Source organism: Lepidochelys kempii, chromosome 16, assembly GCF_965140285.1.
Source record: "Lepidochelys kempii isolate rLepKem1 chromosome 16, rLepKem1.hap1, whole genome shotgun sequence".
NCBI lineage: Eukaryota > Metazoa > Chordata > Testudines > Cheloniidae > Lepidochelys > Lepidochelys kempii.
Window position 1 is genome coordinate 23,474,654 of NC_136395.1, and position 16,350 is coordinate 23,491,003.

The 16,350-nt window shown below is 37.2% G+C and overlaps 1 protein-coding gene across 5 annotated transcripts in view; it reads left to right on the forward strand.

Annotated features, from left to right (window-relative positions):
• The window catches only part of CAMSAP1 (calmodulin regulated spectrin associated protein 1), a 45,148-nt gene that overhangs the window by 22,268 nt on the left and 6,530 nt on the right, over positions 1 to 16,350 (forward strand). For 4 of the 5 annotated variants that reach the window (XM_073314923.2, XM_078849137.1, XM_073314926.2 and 1 more), the window contains 7 exons: positions 1,599 to 1,740; positions 3,432 to 3,571; positions 3,657 to 3,753; positions 7,956 to 8,133; positions 10,501 to 10,592; positions 12,111 to 12,195; positions 12,618 to 15,054. In XM_073314923.2, coding sequence (XP_073171024.2) covers positions 1,599 to 1,740; positions 3,432 to 3,571; positions 3,657 to 3,753; positions 7,956 to 8,133; positions 10,501 to 10,592; positions 12,111 to 12,195; positions 12,618 to 15,054 — 3,171 coding nt within the window. The remainder of the gene's footprint in view (positions 1 to 1,598; positions 1,741 to 3,431; positions 3,572 to 3,656; positions 3,754 to 7,955; positions 8,134 to 10,500; positions 10,593 to 12,110; positions 12,196 to 12,617; positions 15,055 to 16,350) is intronic. The other variant, XM_073314925.2, reaches the window with a different exon arrangement.

Below are 16,350 nucleotides of genomic sequence, written 5' to 3' on the forward strand. Positions count from 1 at the left end.
TGATTTTGCAACCACATTTCCAGTGCATAATAGATTTGATTGTTTCATGACTCTGATTCTTCATCATCATCTTACTATTTCTTTTTGTGTACGCCTGATCTGATGCATGCCCTATCGCACTGCATGCTGGAACCAGTGGAGTATGCGCGTGTGGTACAGTATGATTAACATTATATTACATATGTATGGAGAGCTCCAGGCTGGGGAAAAAACAAATCTGCACATGGTAAAGAAAACAAATGTTCTACCAAAAAAATTAAGATAGCTTTGCCTACAGTGTAGCAAATATTGTTTACCTCTCTCTTCATACAATATAGATATTATTTAACAGACTTAAAAAGCTATATATCCTTTGCAATGGAAACTTAAAGCTAAACTTTATGTATTAAATAACGTAACTTGAAATATGCTGTCACCTAGTTAATTTCTTACTTTTTAATTTGTTATTGAGTGACCTTTGTTCCATTGAACAGAATTTTTCTCAGCCGGTGCCATCCTCAAATATATATATATTTTTGTAGAACGACACACCTTTCCTGAGCTGTCTTGCAGAATGTATAGTATCATTCAGAAAAAAAATGTTTTTTAAAAATAAATACATTTTATGTATATATTTAGAGTAGAATATAGTGGCATAGTAGACCAGATTATAGTAGTCAAAATAGATTCTCAAATGTAGATTTTTTTTTATGTATAAATGAATATTTTCATTCTAAAAAGGATTTCTGCTAGGATTCATAGTGTAATAATTTGTAATGTCATTCCATTAATTAGCTAGAACTTAAACAGCACACTCTTAAACTGCTGAGGTACTTTACTAACCAGCATGTGACTTCTTAATAATATTAACATTAAATAATTTTTAGATTGGAAAATTACCTAGCAGGAGTTCCAAATGATTTTACTTTCTGTAGTTAGATGACTTTGAGTAGTCAGCTCCTACTTCCCAGAATCTTTAGGGTGGGGTTTTCAGAAGTGCTCAGTATTGACTTGAGCTGCTCATGCTGAAATCTTTGGGAGTTTTGCCACTAACTTCTGTGGCCTCTAGTTTTGCTGTCATTTCTGATCACTTTTGAAAATCCAACCCCAAATTTCTTTTTCTGCTGTACAAAACTCTGTTGATGAAATTTTCTATGGTATTCAGTGTCCATTCAAGAGATGTTTGATCCAGATAACTCCTTGCCTGTGAGGTCTGGGTTGATATTAGTAGGGGACAAATGAGAATCTGACACCCTTGCCATGATCAAGTTTTGCATTGGCTTTTCAGGTTTTAAGTGGGTTTGGCCTAGTAGTCTTTGTCTTTTGTATTTGAGCTGTTGCACTCACACCTCTAATTGGGTGGAGCTTGACTTAATCTGCTTTTAGTTTAGGTTAGATTTAGTGTTGGGGAGTGCTTCCAAATGTTATAGAAAAATGTTAAAAAGTAAGTATAATAGTATTCAAACTTGACTTCCATTGAGGGAAGAGGCTAACTTTCTAAATGATTCACAGTAGATATAACCAATTAAAACTAAAGATGCATCATAGGGTATTTCAGTAATTATTCAATAAAACATTGCACCTCTTATTAGCATAATATGACTGTGTCTTTTATTTAGGTGCGTTATCGACGAGACCATCTTTCAAGCAGGCAATTACCTTATTTTCCATTACTTGAAGACCTGATGAAGGATGGCAGTGATGGTGCTGCTCTTCTAGCTGTGATACACTATTATTGCCCAGAACAAATGAAGTTAGATGGTATGTGAAGAAACTTTTTTTAAAATTACTTTTAATTGAAAAAATTCAACTACAAACATGGTCAGATATAAAAATATGCAATTGATATATACAGTTAGTCAGTCATTTTTTGTGCTGCATTGTAGTATTTGTTAAACAAACTATAGCATAACCCAATAATTAATCTCTTGTCCAAAATTAACTTCAAGTCAGGCAAATACAAATTTTTCATAAGATCAATATTTGGTGTTTCTAAAACAGCCTTTTGATTCATTACTTTGCATCCAAAGGCATTCTGAAGAATATAACTACTGTAGTTCCATATCTAATAAATTCTGATGTACATCTTTATTTTGTTTTACAAATCTAGGAATATCTAAGAATGTTTTTGTTAAAAGGAGTTATTTTAGTAATATGCCTTCAAACTTAGTCTCAGGAGAAAGAATATGTATACAACTGTCCATTTATCTTTAATATTTTTGCCATTCATACATAATTTGGTAACATATAATTTGTATATGTGGAGAAAATTTAATCAAATTTAAAAATATAAACTTTTTTTGAAATGTTTCGGAATATACAAATAATAAACTTGGATATCTACCCTGAGATTTATTTTCCAGGTATTGTTTTCCTGTATGATTCATTTTCTTTATTGAACTATACATATTTCTAAGTTTAACTCCTTTATTAAATTTTCTGCTCTCCTACCGTGCAGAGTTATTTACATATGTGCAGAATGGCTTAAAATGCCAGCTGTTCAATTGATTCTTATATTTTAATAAGCCAAGTCCTGGAGTTGTCTCAATTTCATTCCTTTTTGATCAGTTTGTTCAAAGTAAAGAGTAATATCTTAATAGATAATGGCATATAAATACCAAATATTTAAAAGCCAGACAGCAGAATGTATTCCATTTCTTTAAACTCTTAAATAAGTTCTGGAAAGAAAAAGGTAAAGATGATGTGATGGTAGCTCTTTTTTGTTTAATAATTGTCAAAGTATACACAGTTACTTAGCTAACAATTTGTAAAGTCTGACAGTGGATTGTGATGTACTAATCTGACACTCAAATACATAGTTTTTAAATGTTCTACTGCTTTAATACAATATCAGGGATTTTGTAGCTTTATAATGGAAACAATGTTTTTTTTCTTTGCAGTAAAGTTTGCTCCTTCAGGACAAACAGCTTTGTATTCAGTTGGCATGGTTTTGTGTGTTCTGCTTACATTATTTTACCATGCCTATCACTGCGGTTTACAAGCCCTTGTTTGAATGGGTGTTCCAAATTGAATACAAAACCATTTGTTATGCCTATGTTTGTTCCTTCCTCCTTTCACGTATATATGACTTCATTATGATGGTTGATTTCAATTTAGGACCAGTTTAGATGCGTCGCCAAGGATTCCTCAACTTTTCATTCTGGAAACTGTTTTCTTCCAGTTAAATCTGTCTCCAAAGATGATTGTAGCTACAAGGGTGCTTAAAGTCCATCTGCCTGGTAGATAAATGTCACTACTGGTCCATAGGTTGGTCAAGGGGTTCAAGCAGTTTTCTGTATTGGAGTCTCCTATATCCCTGTTCTGAAGCTGAGGGTTCTTTTTTTTCTTTTTCTGCGTGTATTGTTTACAGTAGCTATGAAGTAAACTGTGAAGCCAGTATTCAATTCACCAGGATAGTTTCAATAATACTTAACTTTATCTTTCCACACCAGATATCTGTTTGAAGGAGGTAACCTCAATTGCAGACAGCCTCTATAATATTCAGCTTCTGAGAGAATTTTCAAATGAGTATCTAAACAAATGTTTTTACCTTACATTGGAGGACATGCTGTATGCTCCTTTAGTTCTGAAGGTAAGACTTGTAACGGAAAACACATTTTTAAGCGAAATGTAGGTAAGCCACTAACCTAAACTTTTTTTATTTATTTTTTTTAAAGCCTAATGTTATGGTTTTCATTGCGGAACTATTCTGGTGGTTTGAGAATGTCAAGCCAGACTTTGTACAGCCCAAGGACATTCAAGAAATAAAAGATGGTGAGATATTTTGACTTTTTGGTAACTATTAAGTCTATTCTATTTGTTTAAGCAAATATAAACTAATGAAATTGCTTGTTTTTTCTGCATTGCTCTCTCCATTGATTGATTTCCACCAAAATATTTTGTTGTTTGAAGTTTCTTGAAAATGTGTACATTTAAAAAAAAAATTGCCTTGAGATCCAGCTGTGGATTGAAAGACATGTAATTGTATCATCTGCTGTCATGTTTCACATTTTAAATAGTTTTAAATAGTTCTATAGCAACTTCCAGTCTTGAATGGAGAAGGATGTTAAAATTTTTCCTCATTGTTAATAATTAAAACTTCATAGAACACCATCAAATCAGATACAGTGAAGAGAAGTCAACCACTAGATCATTTCCACTTCTTATTATGAGTTTACATATAACTTTCTCCAGCTTTGGGAGTTTTTTGCTTGCTTTTGTTATAGAAGTGCTAATGGCTCACTTCCCTCCTTTTTGAAACTTTGGAGGGAGTTAAACTGTAGTATAATACAGTTTTGCCAAATTGCAGCTGAGGATTTATTTCTGTCCTCTTGAGATTTTTTTCAAAGGGCAAAGGTAAATTACTTTCTTTCATCATATCACGGATCCTCTGTAACTGAAGACCTAGCCTCACTTCTTTACCAGACTAATCTGAACTTCTGAATTCATCTGTTAGGTCTCTCTCATATAATCTTAACTTCAGTGGAGTAAGTTGTGACTACTTACACCATCTGCTTATGCCTGCAGAAATGAGGCAAGAGTGCTTGCTTTAGGTCATTTCTTCTGCAGCACTGGAATTTTTTCCATTAAACAGCTGTTAAAATCTTGCTTGAATGTTCAGATGATGCAGCCCTTTTGAAAACAAGTGTGGTAATTCAAAATACTTAAAATTATTAAAAGAACAGGAGTACTTGTGGCACCGTAGAGACTAACAAATTTATTAGAGCATAAGCTTTCGTGGGCTACAGCCCACTTCATCAGATGCATAGAATGGAACATCTAGTAAGAGGATAGATCTATAGATATACACACACATACAGATAAGTTGGAAGTTGCCATACAAACTGTGAGAGGTTAATTAGGTAAGATGAGCTGTTATCAGTAGGAGAAAAAAACTTTTGTAGTGATGATCAAGATGGCCCATTTAGACAGTTAACAAGAAGGTGTGAGGATACTTAACTTAGGGAAATAGATTCAATATAGGTAATGACCCAGCCACTCCCAGTCTCAATTCAAACCCAAGTTAATGGTATCTAGTTTGCATATTAATTCAAGCTCAGCAGTTTCTCACTGAAGTCTGTTTTTGAAGCTTTTCTGTTGCAAAATTGCCACCCTTAAATCTTTTACTGAGTGGCCAGAGAGGATGAAGTGCTCTACCAGTTTTTGAATGTTATGATTCCTGATGTCAGATTTGTGTCCATTCTTTTGCTTAGAGACTGTCTGGTTTGGCCAATGTTCATTGCAGAGGGGCATAGCTGGCACATGATGGCATATATCACATTGGTAGATGTGCAGGTGAACGAGCCCCTGATGGCGTGGCTAATATGATTAGGTTCTATGATGGTGTCACTTGAATAAATATGTGGACAGAGTTGGCATCAGGCTTTGTTGCAAGGATAGGTTCCTGGGTTAGTGTTTTTGTTGTGTGGTTGCTGGAGAGTATTTGCTTCAGGTTGAGGAGCTGTCTGTAAGCGAGGACTGGTCTGTCTCCCAGGATCTGTGAGAGTGAGGGATCGTTTTTCAGGATAGGTTGTAAATCTGTGATGATGCGCTGGAGAGGTTTTAGTTGGGGGCTGAAGGTGACAGCTAGTGGTGTTCTGTTATTTTCTTTGTTGGGCCTGTCCTGTAGTAGGTGACTTCTGGGTACTCTTCTGGCTCTGTCAATCTGTTTTTTCACTTCAGCAGGTGGGTATTGTAGTTTTAAGAATGCTTGATAGAGATCTTGTAGGTGTTTGTCTCTGTCTGAGGGGTTGGAGCAAATGCGGTTGTATCTTAGAGCTTGGCTGTAGAAAGTGGATCGTGTGGTGTGTCCTGGATGGAAGCTGGAGGCAAGTACATAAGTATAGAAGTCAGTAGGTTTCCGGTATAGGGTGGTGGTTATGTGATCATCTCTTATGAGCACAGTAGTGTCCAGTATTCGCAATGTTCATGTGCACTCTTGAATAAGTGCTACTCTTCATCTTGGAAATGGCTGCATTTCAGTAAGAAATGGAATTATTACTGTGTACGAGGAGTGTCAAACACATGACCCCATGGGCAAGATCCAGCCCACAAGACATATTGGGATTGTGCAGAATCTCAGCTTTCATTTTAAAACAAAAATAAGTTCTTAGTACTTATGGCTGCAGAGTGTCTTCCAGATGTGAACAGAATGTAACCAATGTAGTCATGGTGAACTGAATCTGAAGGCAACATGAAACAGTGTCTCAGAATTGAACTCCCCATCCTCTAGTAATCTGATTGAAGTGTCAGCTATAAAGCCCACTGGTGACCTTTAATTGCCAACATAACCATGTCATTGTTGGTAACTTCAGCAGAAGGAATGGGGAAGGCGATAGTGGGATTGCAGTTTATGGGGGTTGGGAACTGGGTGTTGCTGCAGGGAAGGAAATGAAGAGAACACAGGCGACTCAAAGACAGGGCAGGGGGAAAGAGAAACAAAAGAAAATAGGGAAACAAAGGTAGGAATAACAGTGGCCCTTAAAAAAAAAAAAAAAAAAAAAAAAAAGCATAGTTTCTGAATGAGTCAATGCGGCAATAGGGCACTGAACAAATAACTTAAGTTCTTTTACTACATAAAAGCCATATTCTCCCTTTGAGAAGGAGAGCATTCTGCTGTGCATTGCATGAAGTATATAGCCCTGAATTTATTTTCCAGCCCATGGATTGTAATTAAAACATGGAATTCGACACTCTCTTCCGAATGAGTTTGACACCCTGGTATACGTATGTGAGTTTTAAAGCATTTTGGGATGAAATATACTATGTAAATGGAAGGTATTTTAATTTAAAATGCTCAGTCATCTTCCTATCAGTGACAGACTTAAATACAGTGCTGATCTGAGTCCCATCTTTATTGAATGTCACTACAATTCTTTTTTGTAATACAGCTTTTTAGCACGAAACCTTGTTCTCAGAAGTGTTATTTTAAAATACATTTAGAAAGTTTGTCATTAGTAACTTCCACATATAGTAATTAAGGTAGAGCGCAGGAAGTAGTGGAGCTCTATATTGGTTTTTTATTTTGTTGAACCGTTACCTAAAGTGCTTTAGAATCACGTCACATTATAAAATGCTGCTTCTGAATCTCATAACTTGTTACTCATGTGGGCTTGTCTTCACTGAAGTATTAACTTCAGGTATGATCAAGTGTTTCTCACAACCCAACTCATGTCCACATAAAAATCTATAGCTTGAATTAAGTGGTGCTTTAAATTTGAACTAGCTGGCGCATCAGGTGGCATTGGTTGAAGATCTGGTGCTGCCGATGGTCAAGCTAGCAATGCAGTGGGGATGCAGCTTCAGGCTATTGTTTGAGTTAGCACAGTTCATCAACTGCTATTCAGATTACTCTGTAGTTTGAATGTTTCACAGAGTGGCAGGGCTCACTTGAGCTAACTTGCAGTGAAAATGAGATGAAAAATGTGTAAGTAAATGAGAATTATGGTGAAGTTTTTTTTATTTATATGCTTAAAACTTAATAGAATCATCCATAATCCTTTTGCTGAAACTATTGAAATTGATACCAATTTTCTTATTCTCAAACTTTGTTGCATTAGTCTAAATTTTAGATTTTGTAATCTTCTTTGAGACTCAGAGCATAAAGGAAAATGAAGTAGGTAACTGTATAGTACTATTGCCTCTGAAGACCTGGATTCAACTTCATGTATAGTAAATTAGGTAATTCATCCACAGACAGATATTTTTAATTAAAAATCCACTGTTGCAGTTTGCTCTAATTAATCTGACTTTCATGATTGCTCATCACAGTGTAAGTTTCCTATCTGTTATATATTTGATTATTCTGTATTTTAACTATTCTGCATCATAAATGTTGCAAAACTAAAGTGAAATTTGAAGTATCCTGATGTTCTAATTCTGACCTTCTGCAGTGAGGTTATATGATTTTTTGTACTACTTTCTAGTATTGTTGTTGTAATTTGAAATAGTGCTGACACTTATATAAATATGTGCAGCTAAAACAGTGTTGCAGCAGAAGAGCTGTCGTCCGCCTGTTCCTATTTCCAATGCAACTAAACGAAGTTTCATGGCTAGTCCAGCTAGTACAAGTCCAGCAGACCTGCAGCCTTCAATTCAGCTACCCCCAGAAGCTTGCAACAGGTATTACCTGCACCCTGAAGAATCTGACTATCTGTAAGTCTGTCTTTCTGTCTCTAGATTCATCGTCTTGCTTCTATTTCCAGTTGGGTAATCTAGGAATTTCTATTACTGCTAAATTATCTGGTTTTGTTATATATGTGAGTTTAAGGTCTTTGCACTCAGTCTCTAAAACGTGTACAAGTCTCAAGTTTAAGGAAATATTTGACAGTGGTATATGTGATCTTCACAGCATGAGTGAAAAACTCTAATCATGATAGCAATATCACTGTATTAAAAGCTGGACTAATTCTCTGTTAGGCAAAATTTTAAAAAGGAAAGCTATTCTGGAATGGCAGTGTTACTGGTGATTTCTTATGAATGACCATACAGAAAACAAAACAAAAACCCAAACTGAAATCAGTCTACTGTATGGACAGAAGAAGAAAAAGAGAACAGTAAGCAAGAGAAATGTTTGAGGGGAAAAACAGACTAGTTTGGATCTCCATTCTAATGTTGCTTTCCATGCTGATAACTGGAAGTCTTTTAATGGTTACTGGCAATTCTGGAGTAGAGAATGGTACCCTCAAAAATGGTAGCGTACCTAGCTATTCTTCTAGTGACGGTACGGCTTCATGATTCCTATTCTTTGTAGAGGATGGAGATACACCTGGTGGGCTGCTCTTATGAGAGGTAGTAGCATTATTTAGTACGGAGGAAAGTGGACTGAGAGAAGGGACTTATCTATGCTAAAGCCTAGAAAACAATTAGCTAGACCAAGTCAAGGACTACCATCTCTTCAGATGATGTTGATCAGGACACAAATAGAGGTGTGTAAAAATTGCCTTACTGGATCAGACCATTGATTCATTTAGCACATTATTATGCCTCAATGACCATACAAGCTGCCAGGAAAAAAAGGTGAAGAACCCTGAGGTGGACAGTTTGCAGTAACCTGCCCACTGGGGACATTCCTGCCTAATCTCCTCAGAAATTGGCTTGTGCCCTAAAGCATGGGTGTTTATATGCCTTCAAACCTTTTTTTTAAAAAAAAATAATCCTATCTAATGTAGCCATGGATGTTCTGATTATTCATATAAATGTCCAATTTCATGCATTCGGTTAAGGTTTTGGCCTCAATGATACCTTGTGGCAATGAATCCCACAGTTTAATTGTGTAAATTTTTCCTTTTCAATTTTAGAGTTGCAGCCTTTCAAATTCTTCAACATTTACCTTTTCATATATTATGAAAGGAGGTAAATAGGACCAACCAGTTTACCTTCTCTTTATTTATACATTATGACCCCCCTTTTTTTGTTTCCCCTAAACTAAATGGTCCCAGTCTTTTCAGTCTCTCTTCGTATGGACACTTTCTTTTCTTGCTTCTAATACATTTTATTACTGTCTCTGAACCTTGTTTATTACTACTATATCTCTTGTCAGGGAATGTGAAAGGTGGGGACATACCAATGGCATATTATTTTCAGTATTAGTTTCCATTATAATCCTTACACAGGATTATAACATTTTAACTTTTTTCACAACTGCTGGATGTAAAGCAAAGGGATTGGTTGAACTATCCACAGTGACAAGCAGGTTTTTCCCCTGAGTTGTTAGTTAACTTAGAACCCACTAAATTGTATGAAAAGTTCAAGTTGTTATTATTTTAGAGAGAACTATCGATTAAAAAGTTGAGGCAGCAGAGCTGTGGATTGTAGCACTTTAGGAGCCAGTCTGTTAGTTCATTTTGTCTTTTGATGTAACAACCACAAAAATCTGCTACAGCATGGCATTTTGGTTTTGCCTTGTAACCCTGTAGCTTTCGTGACAACATACATATTATTTTCACATATTCATGACAATATATTTAACTTTGGCACCGATCATATTGCAGATGGTTGCTTCAGTTTAACAGCCTATTCTGGATATGTAAAATCTCTCTAACTGATTTGGGTTAAAACTCTCTGGATTTCTTTTCAAATATTCTATTCTCTTTCGGATTTAATCGTAAGATTAAACTAAAATCTTAACTCTAGGTTACTTTTGAAGAGGTGTAGGAATATAAAATTATTCAATCTTCCCTCGGTCTTCTTTCCATTAGTTATATATGTATTTGTCTCCAGTGTATTGTTAAATGAGTTACATAGTAAGATCACTGCATGTGAATAAGTAAAACATGTCAATTTGATTTTCAGTAGTAGACTGAAATGTATAATACTGTAACTGAAATATTGATTTTAATTTTTCATATGCAGCTTAGAATAACTTTCACCAGTTCTTTTATTCAGTGATACGTTTTTTCTTGGCAAGAATGGTAGGGTATCAGCTATCAGGTAACTTTCCTAGTATGTCGCTTTCCTTCTACCTTTCTAGAAAAGGTTTTCTCATGGAAGTGATTAAGTTGTTTTTGGTTTTTTCCTTAGTGGCAAAGGAAGCCCTGCCTTTAGCCCATCCCATCCATTACTGCCTTTGAGACAGAAGCAACAGAAATCATTGCAAGGGGAGGATAGCTCTGGTAAGCCTTCCATCTCAAATTTGTATGACAGTGTCCGGTGAGTTTTCTACACTGGATCACACCTATCCCTTAACATGACACTGTCAGAAATTTTTTTTTCTGGATTTAGAGACTCTAACTTAAACCTTTTTATGAACATACATATTTTTAAAGAGTTGATGTAATCCTTTGTATACTGCAGTATTTGCCTTAAAGATGGTTAAATAGAGGCCATATTGGTTATTGTATTTTTAAAAGGCTTAATGTTAATCTGTAATACAGTATTCAGAGAATCCATCTGAATTTTCAGAGGCTTTTAAAAACATAGGCATACTGAGAACATAATGAATTGTAAATGCAGACCTCTTTTTGGCAGGAACTAGACTGCGTGTTCATCTAGTGAATATAAAGCTGACAAGGAGTCAGGATTCCTCCTATTCCCAGTGCTCTCACAGACTTGCTGTGTGAGTCTGGCAACTCACTTTATCATTCTTCAATATTGTGTATGTTAAGCAAAACTGATTTTTGAGGATGGATTTTGGGATTCATCAATCTGGAAGATGTTGACCAAGAAGTAGCCAGGGTTGGAAGGGACCTCAGGAGGTCATCTAGTCCAACCCCCTGCTCAAAGCAGGACCAATCCCCAATTTTTGCCCCCAATCCGTAAATGGCCCCCTCAAGGATTGAACTCACAACCCTTGGTTTAGCAGGCCAATGCTCAAACCACTGAGCTATCCCTCCCCCCTTAATTCGGGGGAAAGGTGGGGAGATGAGTTGCATTTGTTGCTATATGTGGTTCATAAGTGAACAATCTAAAATTGAATTAAACAACAGTCAATCAATATGCAGTCACGTATGTATCTATTGTGGTTAAAGATTGCTTCAGAATTTAATATTGACCACATAAATTTCTTGGTATGAAAAGGATTTTTAAGATGTCTTCAAGAAAAATATTGTAAGAGTGCAAAGTATTATCAATATAATTTGTTTCAAAAGTGAGTGTGCTTCTTAATTAAATGTACAAGAAATGAACAAAACAATTTGAGTTTCTTGGCACAAAAAAAGCAGCAACGTATCAGAGGTGTGGAGACCTTTGACAAAAGGGTTAGGAAATAAGATGGTTGTCAATAAAAGCAAATTTACTCAGTGTTCCAATATGTTTTGCATATCTTTGTATTGAGAATTATTTTTTAAAAATGGCTGTATGAAAGGATCATATTCAAGTTTTATATTTATAATTAAAACAAATGCTAGATGACTTGTTTTATAATCTTTGATATTAAGGATTTCTTTATACCTGTATTGTCTACAGTCCTCCTAAAACACATCCATTTGTTGCAGGTTAGCTTTTACTTTTCATATCTGTTTTAAATATTGAATTCGGTTTTATTTCATTTTTTCCTGCTTAAGTATGCTAAAGTTTACCTGTTTTATGCTGCCATCTCTTGGTGATGTAGTTTATTGTGTTTAATGTTTTAAAATGATGATATAAAAACACCATTTCCAAAGCTTTCAGTAAACATTTAAAAAATATTATAGGTCATAGACATCGTTCTAATTCTTTGACACGAGTTGATGGGCAGCCACGAGGTTCTGTTCTTGCATGGCCAGAGAAAAAACCCAGGTAATTGCTCTGTTTGATGTAAGAACTTTGTTTGTTCAGAAGAGGGGGTTAGACTATATGGCAAGTTGACTGCAGTAGTGTGTAGTCTGAATTGTTGGGAACCAGGCATATGTAGTATATTTAACTTTATTTAAACACACTGGCCTACATGTTCAGAGGTGATTGGTGATTTGGGTGCCTCAATCTTTGGGTGACAATTTGAGATGCCTAAAGGGATGTGATTTTTTTTTTCAGAAAGTGGCAAACACTGCCCAGCCTCTCAAGGTCAAGGCATCTCAAATTGCCACCTGGTATCAAAGAAAATCACTAATCACTAGTCACTAGTCACTCTTGATATAGGCCAGATTTTTATATGTTGTAGCCACTGCAAATTTTTTACTTTTGCATCAGTAGATTCTCTTTAATGGCTCTGTCTCTTCTAGGCCTCTGTCTCAGCCAACACCATTTGCTCTTCATCATGCCACAAGTAGCGATGTGGACCCTGGATCTGGTGATAGCATTAGCCTGGCTAGATCAATCAGTAAAGACAGCCTAGCTTCAAATATTGTCAATCTAACTCCGAAACACCAGTCTCATCCTTCATCAATGAAAACGAATGGAAAAAGCTTGCTGAATAATGTTGAAATTGAGGATGAAGATGAAGAACTTATTGCAATAATCAGATCTGATGAACTACCAGACAGGGGTGATCTCAACCTGAAAACTGTATCATCCAGGGCACCTAGCCTAGTTGCAACCGCATGGTCTTCAAAAACACAAAGTGAGGCCGTAGAAAGCAAACCAGATAGTTTTTATTTAGAACCTTTAATGCCTGCAGTCCTAAAACCAGCAAAGGAAAAACAAATGATCAATAAAGAGGATGAGTGTGGCGAGGGGAAACAAAGGGGCTTCATAACAAAAAGGCTAAATGAGGGGCACGTCCCTATGGTCCGTAAAAAAGCAAATAGCAGTCATGGGGATCATGATATTAATAGGACTTTTACTCCAATTTCTAGTTCTGATTTCACCGCAGTTGCAGCTCCCTGTACTGCAGATTCAATGACACTCTTCGAGGCAGGATTAGAAGCTCCTAGTCCGTTAGCTAGTAGCAGTTTAGAGCCTTCGTCTCAGGAGCAATCCACTGGAGGATTCTTCCTTCATACTGCCAAAGTTGATGAAGATGTAACAAGCAAAGTCAATGTCAGCTACGTGAAAAGTACTAATCCACATGTTCCCAGTACCACATGGACTATGGTGAGACAAGATTCTGATTCAGATCTCGATGCAGAGGTGGCTGAACAAGATTTGGTGGTAGTAGATGACCATCCAGTAGTCACTAAATATATAGGTGAAGAAGAATCGGCAAAGTTACAAGAGGATATGAAGGTAAAGGAACACGAAGATAAGGATGATGCCAGTGGACGTTCAAGTCCATGTCTGAGTACAATTTCTCAAGTTAGCAGTGTGTCCATGACTAGTGGGAGTGTCAGAATGACTAACTTTGCAGAACGGAAGCTCCAAAGACTTAATAGCTATGAAACAAAGTCCAGTACAAGTAGTTCCCAAAAGACCACACCAGATGGGTCAGAGAGCTGCCCAGCACCATTAACGACATGGAAACAAAAGCGAGAGCAAAGCCCCACCAGACAAAATAAAGATAATGTCAATCTCTTGGCTTCTGAACTGGTACAGCTCCACATGCAGTTGGAGGAGAAGCGAAGAGCAATAGAAGCTCAAAAGAAAAAAATGGAGGCTCTGTCTGCTAGGCAGCGACTAAAGCTGGGTAAGGCAGCTTTCTTGCATGTTGTTAAAAAAGGGAAAGCTGTTGATGTTCCACAGCCACTTAAACCGGAACACTTTGCAAAAGAATACTCTCGGAACAGTGGTGAAGATTTAGATGATGTGTCTTTGAGTTCAAAGTCTGAGGAATTTCTCGTAAGAGAGGAAGAGAGAGAAGAAATGCTTTATGATTCACAAGAAGTAACAAAAGTGAAAATGCAAGAAAACATAGCTTTTGTTGAGCTACACAAACCAAAAGAATCTGCTGCTATGCATGAAATAGAAAAAAGCAAGATTATTTCTGCTGCTCTTCTAGAAGATAATGGTGCTGAAGTGGTGGATATAAATGAATGTGATCTTTCCATTGAAAAACTAAATGAAACAATCAGTACGCTTCAGCAGGCTATATTAAAGATTTCTCACCAGCAAGAACTTCTTATGAAATCTCCAACGGTACCATCACCAAGTACAAGAAATAATTCACAGGATCAAAAGGTAAAACCATCAATTCATTTTGTTGAACCCCTCTCTCCAACTGGAATGAGCAATCTTCGTAAACCACCTCGACTTGTTCAAGGGCGGAGTCCTCGCTCTGGAAGACCAGTTGAACTGAAAGTTGCTAAAGACAGACATCAAAACTCAACACGTATTAAAACCCCGACACAAAGTGTAGAAACCTTACCACATTTAAGACCATTTCCATCTAATAATACATTCAGGACACCAACAGAAACTGGTTTTGAAAATAGTCCAGATCATGGAAGTGGCTCTCAAGATAAGTTTTTCTTTGATAGCTATAGATGCCATGATGAGAGTAATCAACGGGCATGTGTTCTTTCCACTTCCAAAGATGCAAATATTCTCTCTGAAATGAGCAAAGATATGAATAGCAGCTTAAAAGAAGGATTAAATTCTTCCGATTGCTCAGGAAAAGAAAACGTCCCAGTGGATGAACCACTGAGAAGCAAGGTTAATCTTATAGAAGTAGACCTGTCTGACTTAAAAGCCCCGGATGAAGAAGGAGAAATTGAAAGTCAGGATAGCTCTACAGACATAATTAATGAAGGTGATCAGAAGTCTGGAGTAGGGTTTTTCTTCAAGGTAAGCACAGGACATTTTCATTTTCATGTATATGAAGCATCATTAGACATTTGTTTAATATTAGAATCTAGTGTGTCTGTTTATTCCTCAAACTCCTTTGGCCCAACTCACCACAGTGTGGATGCACTTTTATGATAAAACTTGAATCTGAAAAAAGCTCTTTGTATAGAAAAGAGTTCTTTAAACTCATGGATGAAAAGCTCCTGTTGATTTCAATGGCACCAGGAATTTACTCCATATTTTTTTTTACTAATATGGTCAAAGGGATTTATTCTCTATATTCAGAAGATAAATGCAATGGGAAGGATACGTTGCTTGCATTACATATATATTTTATGAAAGTAACTTACTATTGCTCATTTACCATCCTGCTCTCAAAAGTTGGGATAGGGAAAAAAGGATTGGCTGGAATACACATTTCATTTTCACTATGCAGTTATTAGATTGGGTGGGCAAACTTTTTGGCCCGAGGGCTACATCGGGGTTGCAAAACTATATGGAGGGCCAGGTAGGGAAGGCTGTCTCCCCAAACAGCCTGGCCCCCACCCCCTATCCGCTCCTTCCCACTTCCTGCCCCTGACTGCCCCTCTCAGAACCCCTGACCCATCCAAACCCGCCCCCTATCCAACCACCCCTTCTTCTTGTGCCCTGACTGCCATCCCCGCCCCCAACAGACCCCCTGGAACTCCCACACCTATCCAGCCCCCCCGTTCCCCCTTCCCTGTCCGCTCCCTGCTCTCTGTCCCCTGACTGCCTCCCCGAGACCCCCCGCCCCCTTACCATGTCGGAGCCAGCCACGCCGCTGCGCTGCCCGGCAGGAGCGGTGGGCCAGAGTGCTGAGGCTGCAGGAGAGGAGGAACAGCAGGGGAGGGGCTGGGGACTAGCCTCCCCAGCTGGGAGCTTAGGGGCCAGACAGGACGGTCCCGTGGGCCGGATGTGGCCTGTGGACCATAGTTTGCCCACCTCTGCATTAGATGGATTTTCATCATGTGATGTATGAAGCTGGATATAATTTCAACAATCTGTTAACTTCATGACTAAGTTCCATGCTACTGGAGGCATATTAAACGGTCATTTACTTCTGGTGATTCAGTTTCCAGATATCATCTGATACTCTTCAATCTGTATAATGTGAGCCATGGTGGTAGAAATAATGGAAACAATATTAAAATATTTTAAAAGCCTGTTAAAGGTATATACCTTCCAGATACATAAACTATGTTCTGTTATTTTAAGGTTTGTTGTGGTATACATGAAACTGTCTGAGATAAATAATTAAAAATAACTGTGTTTTGT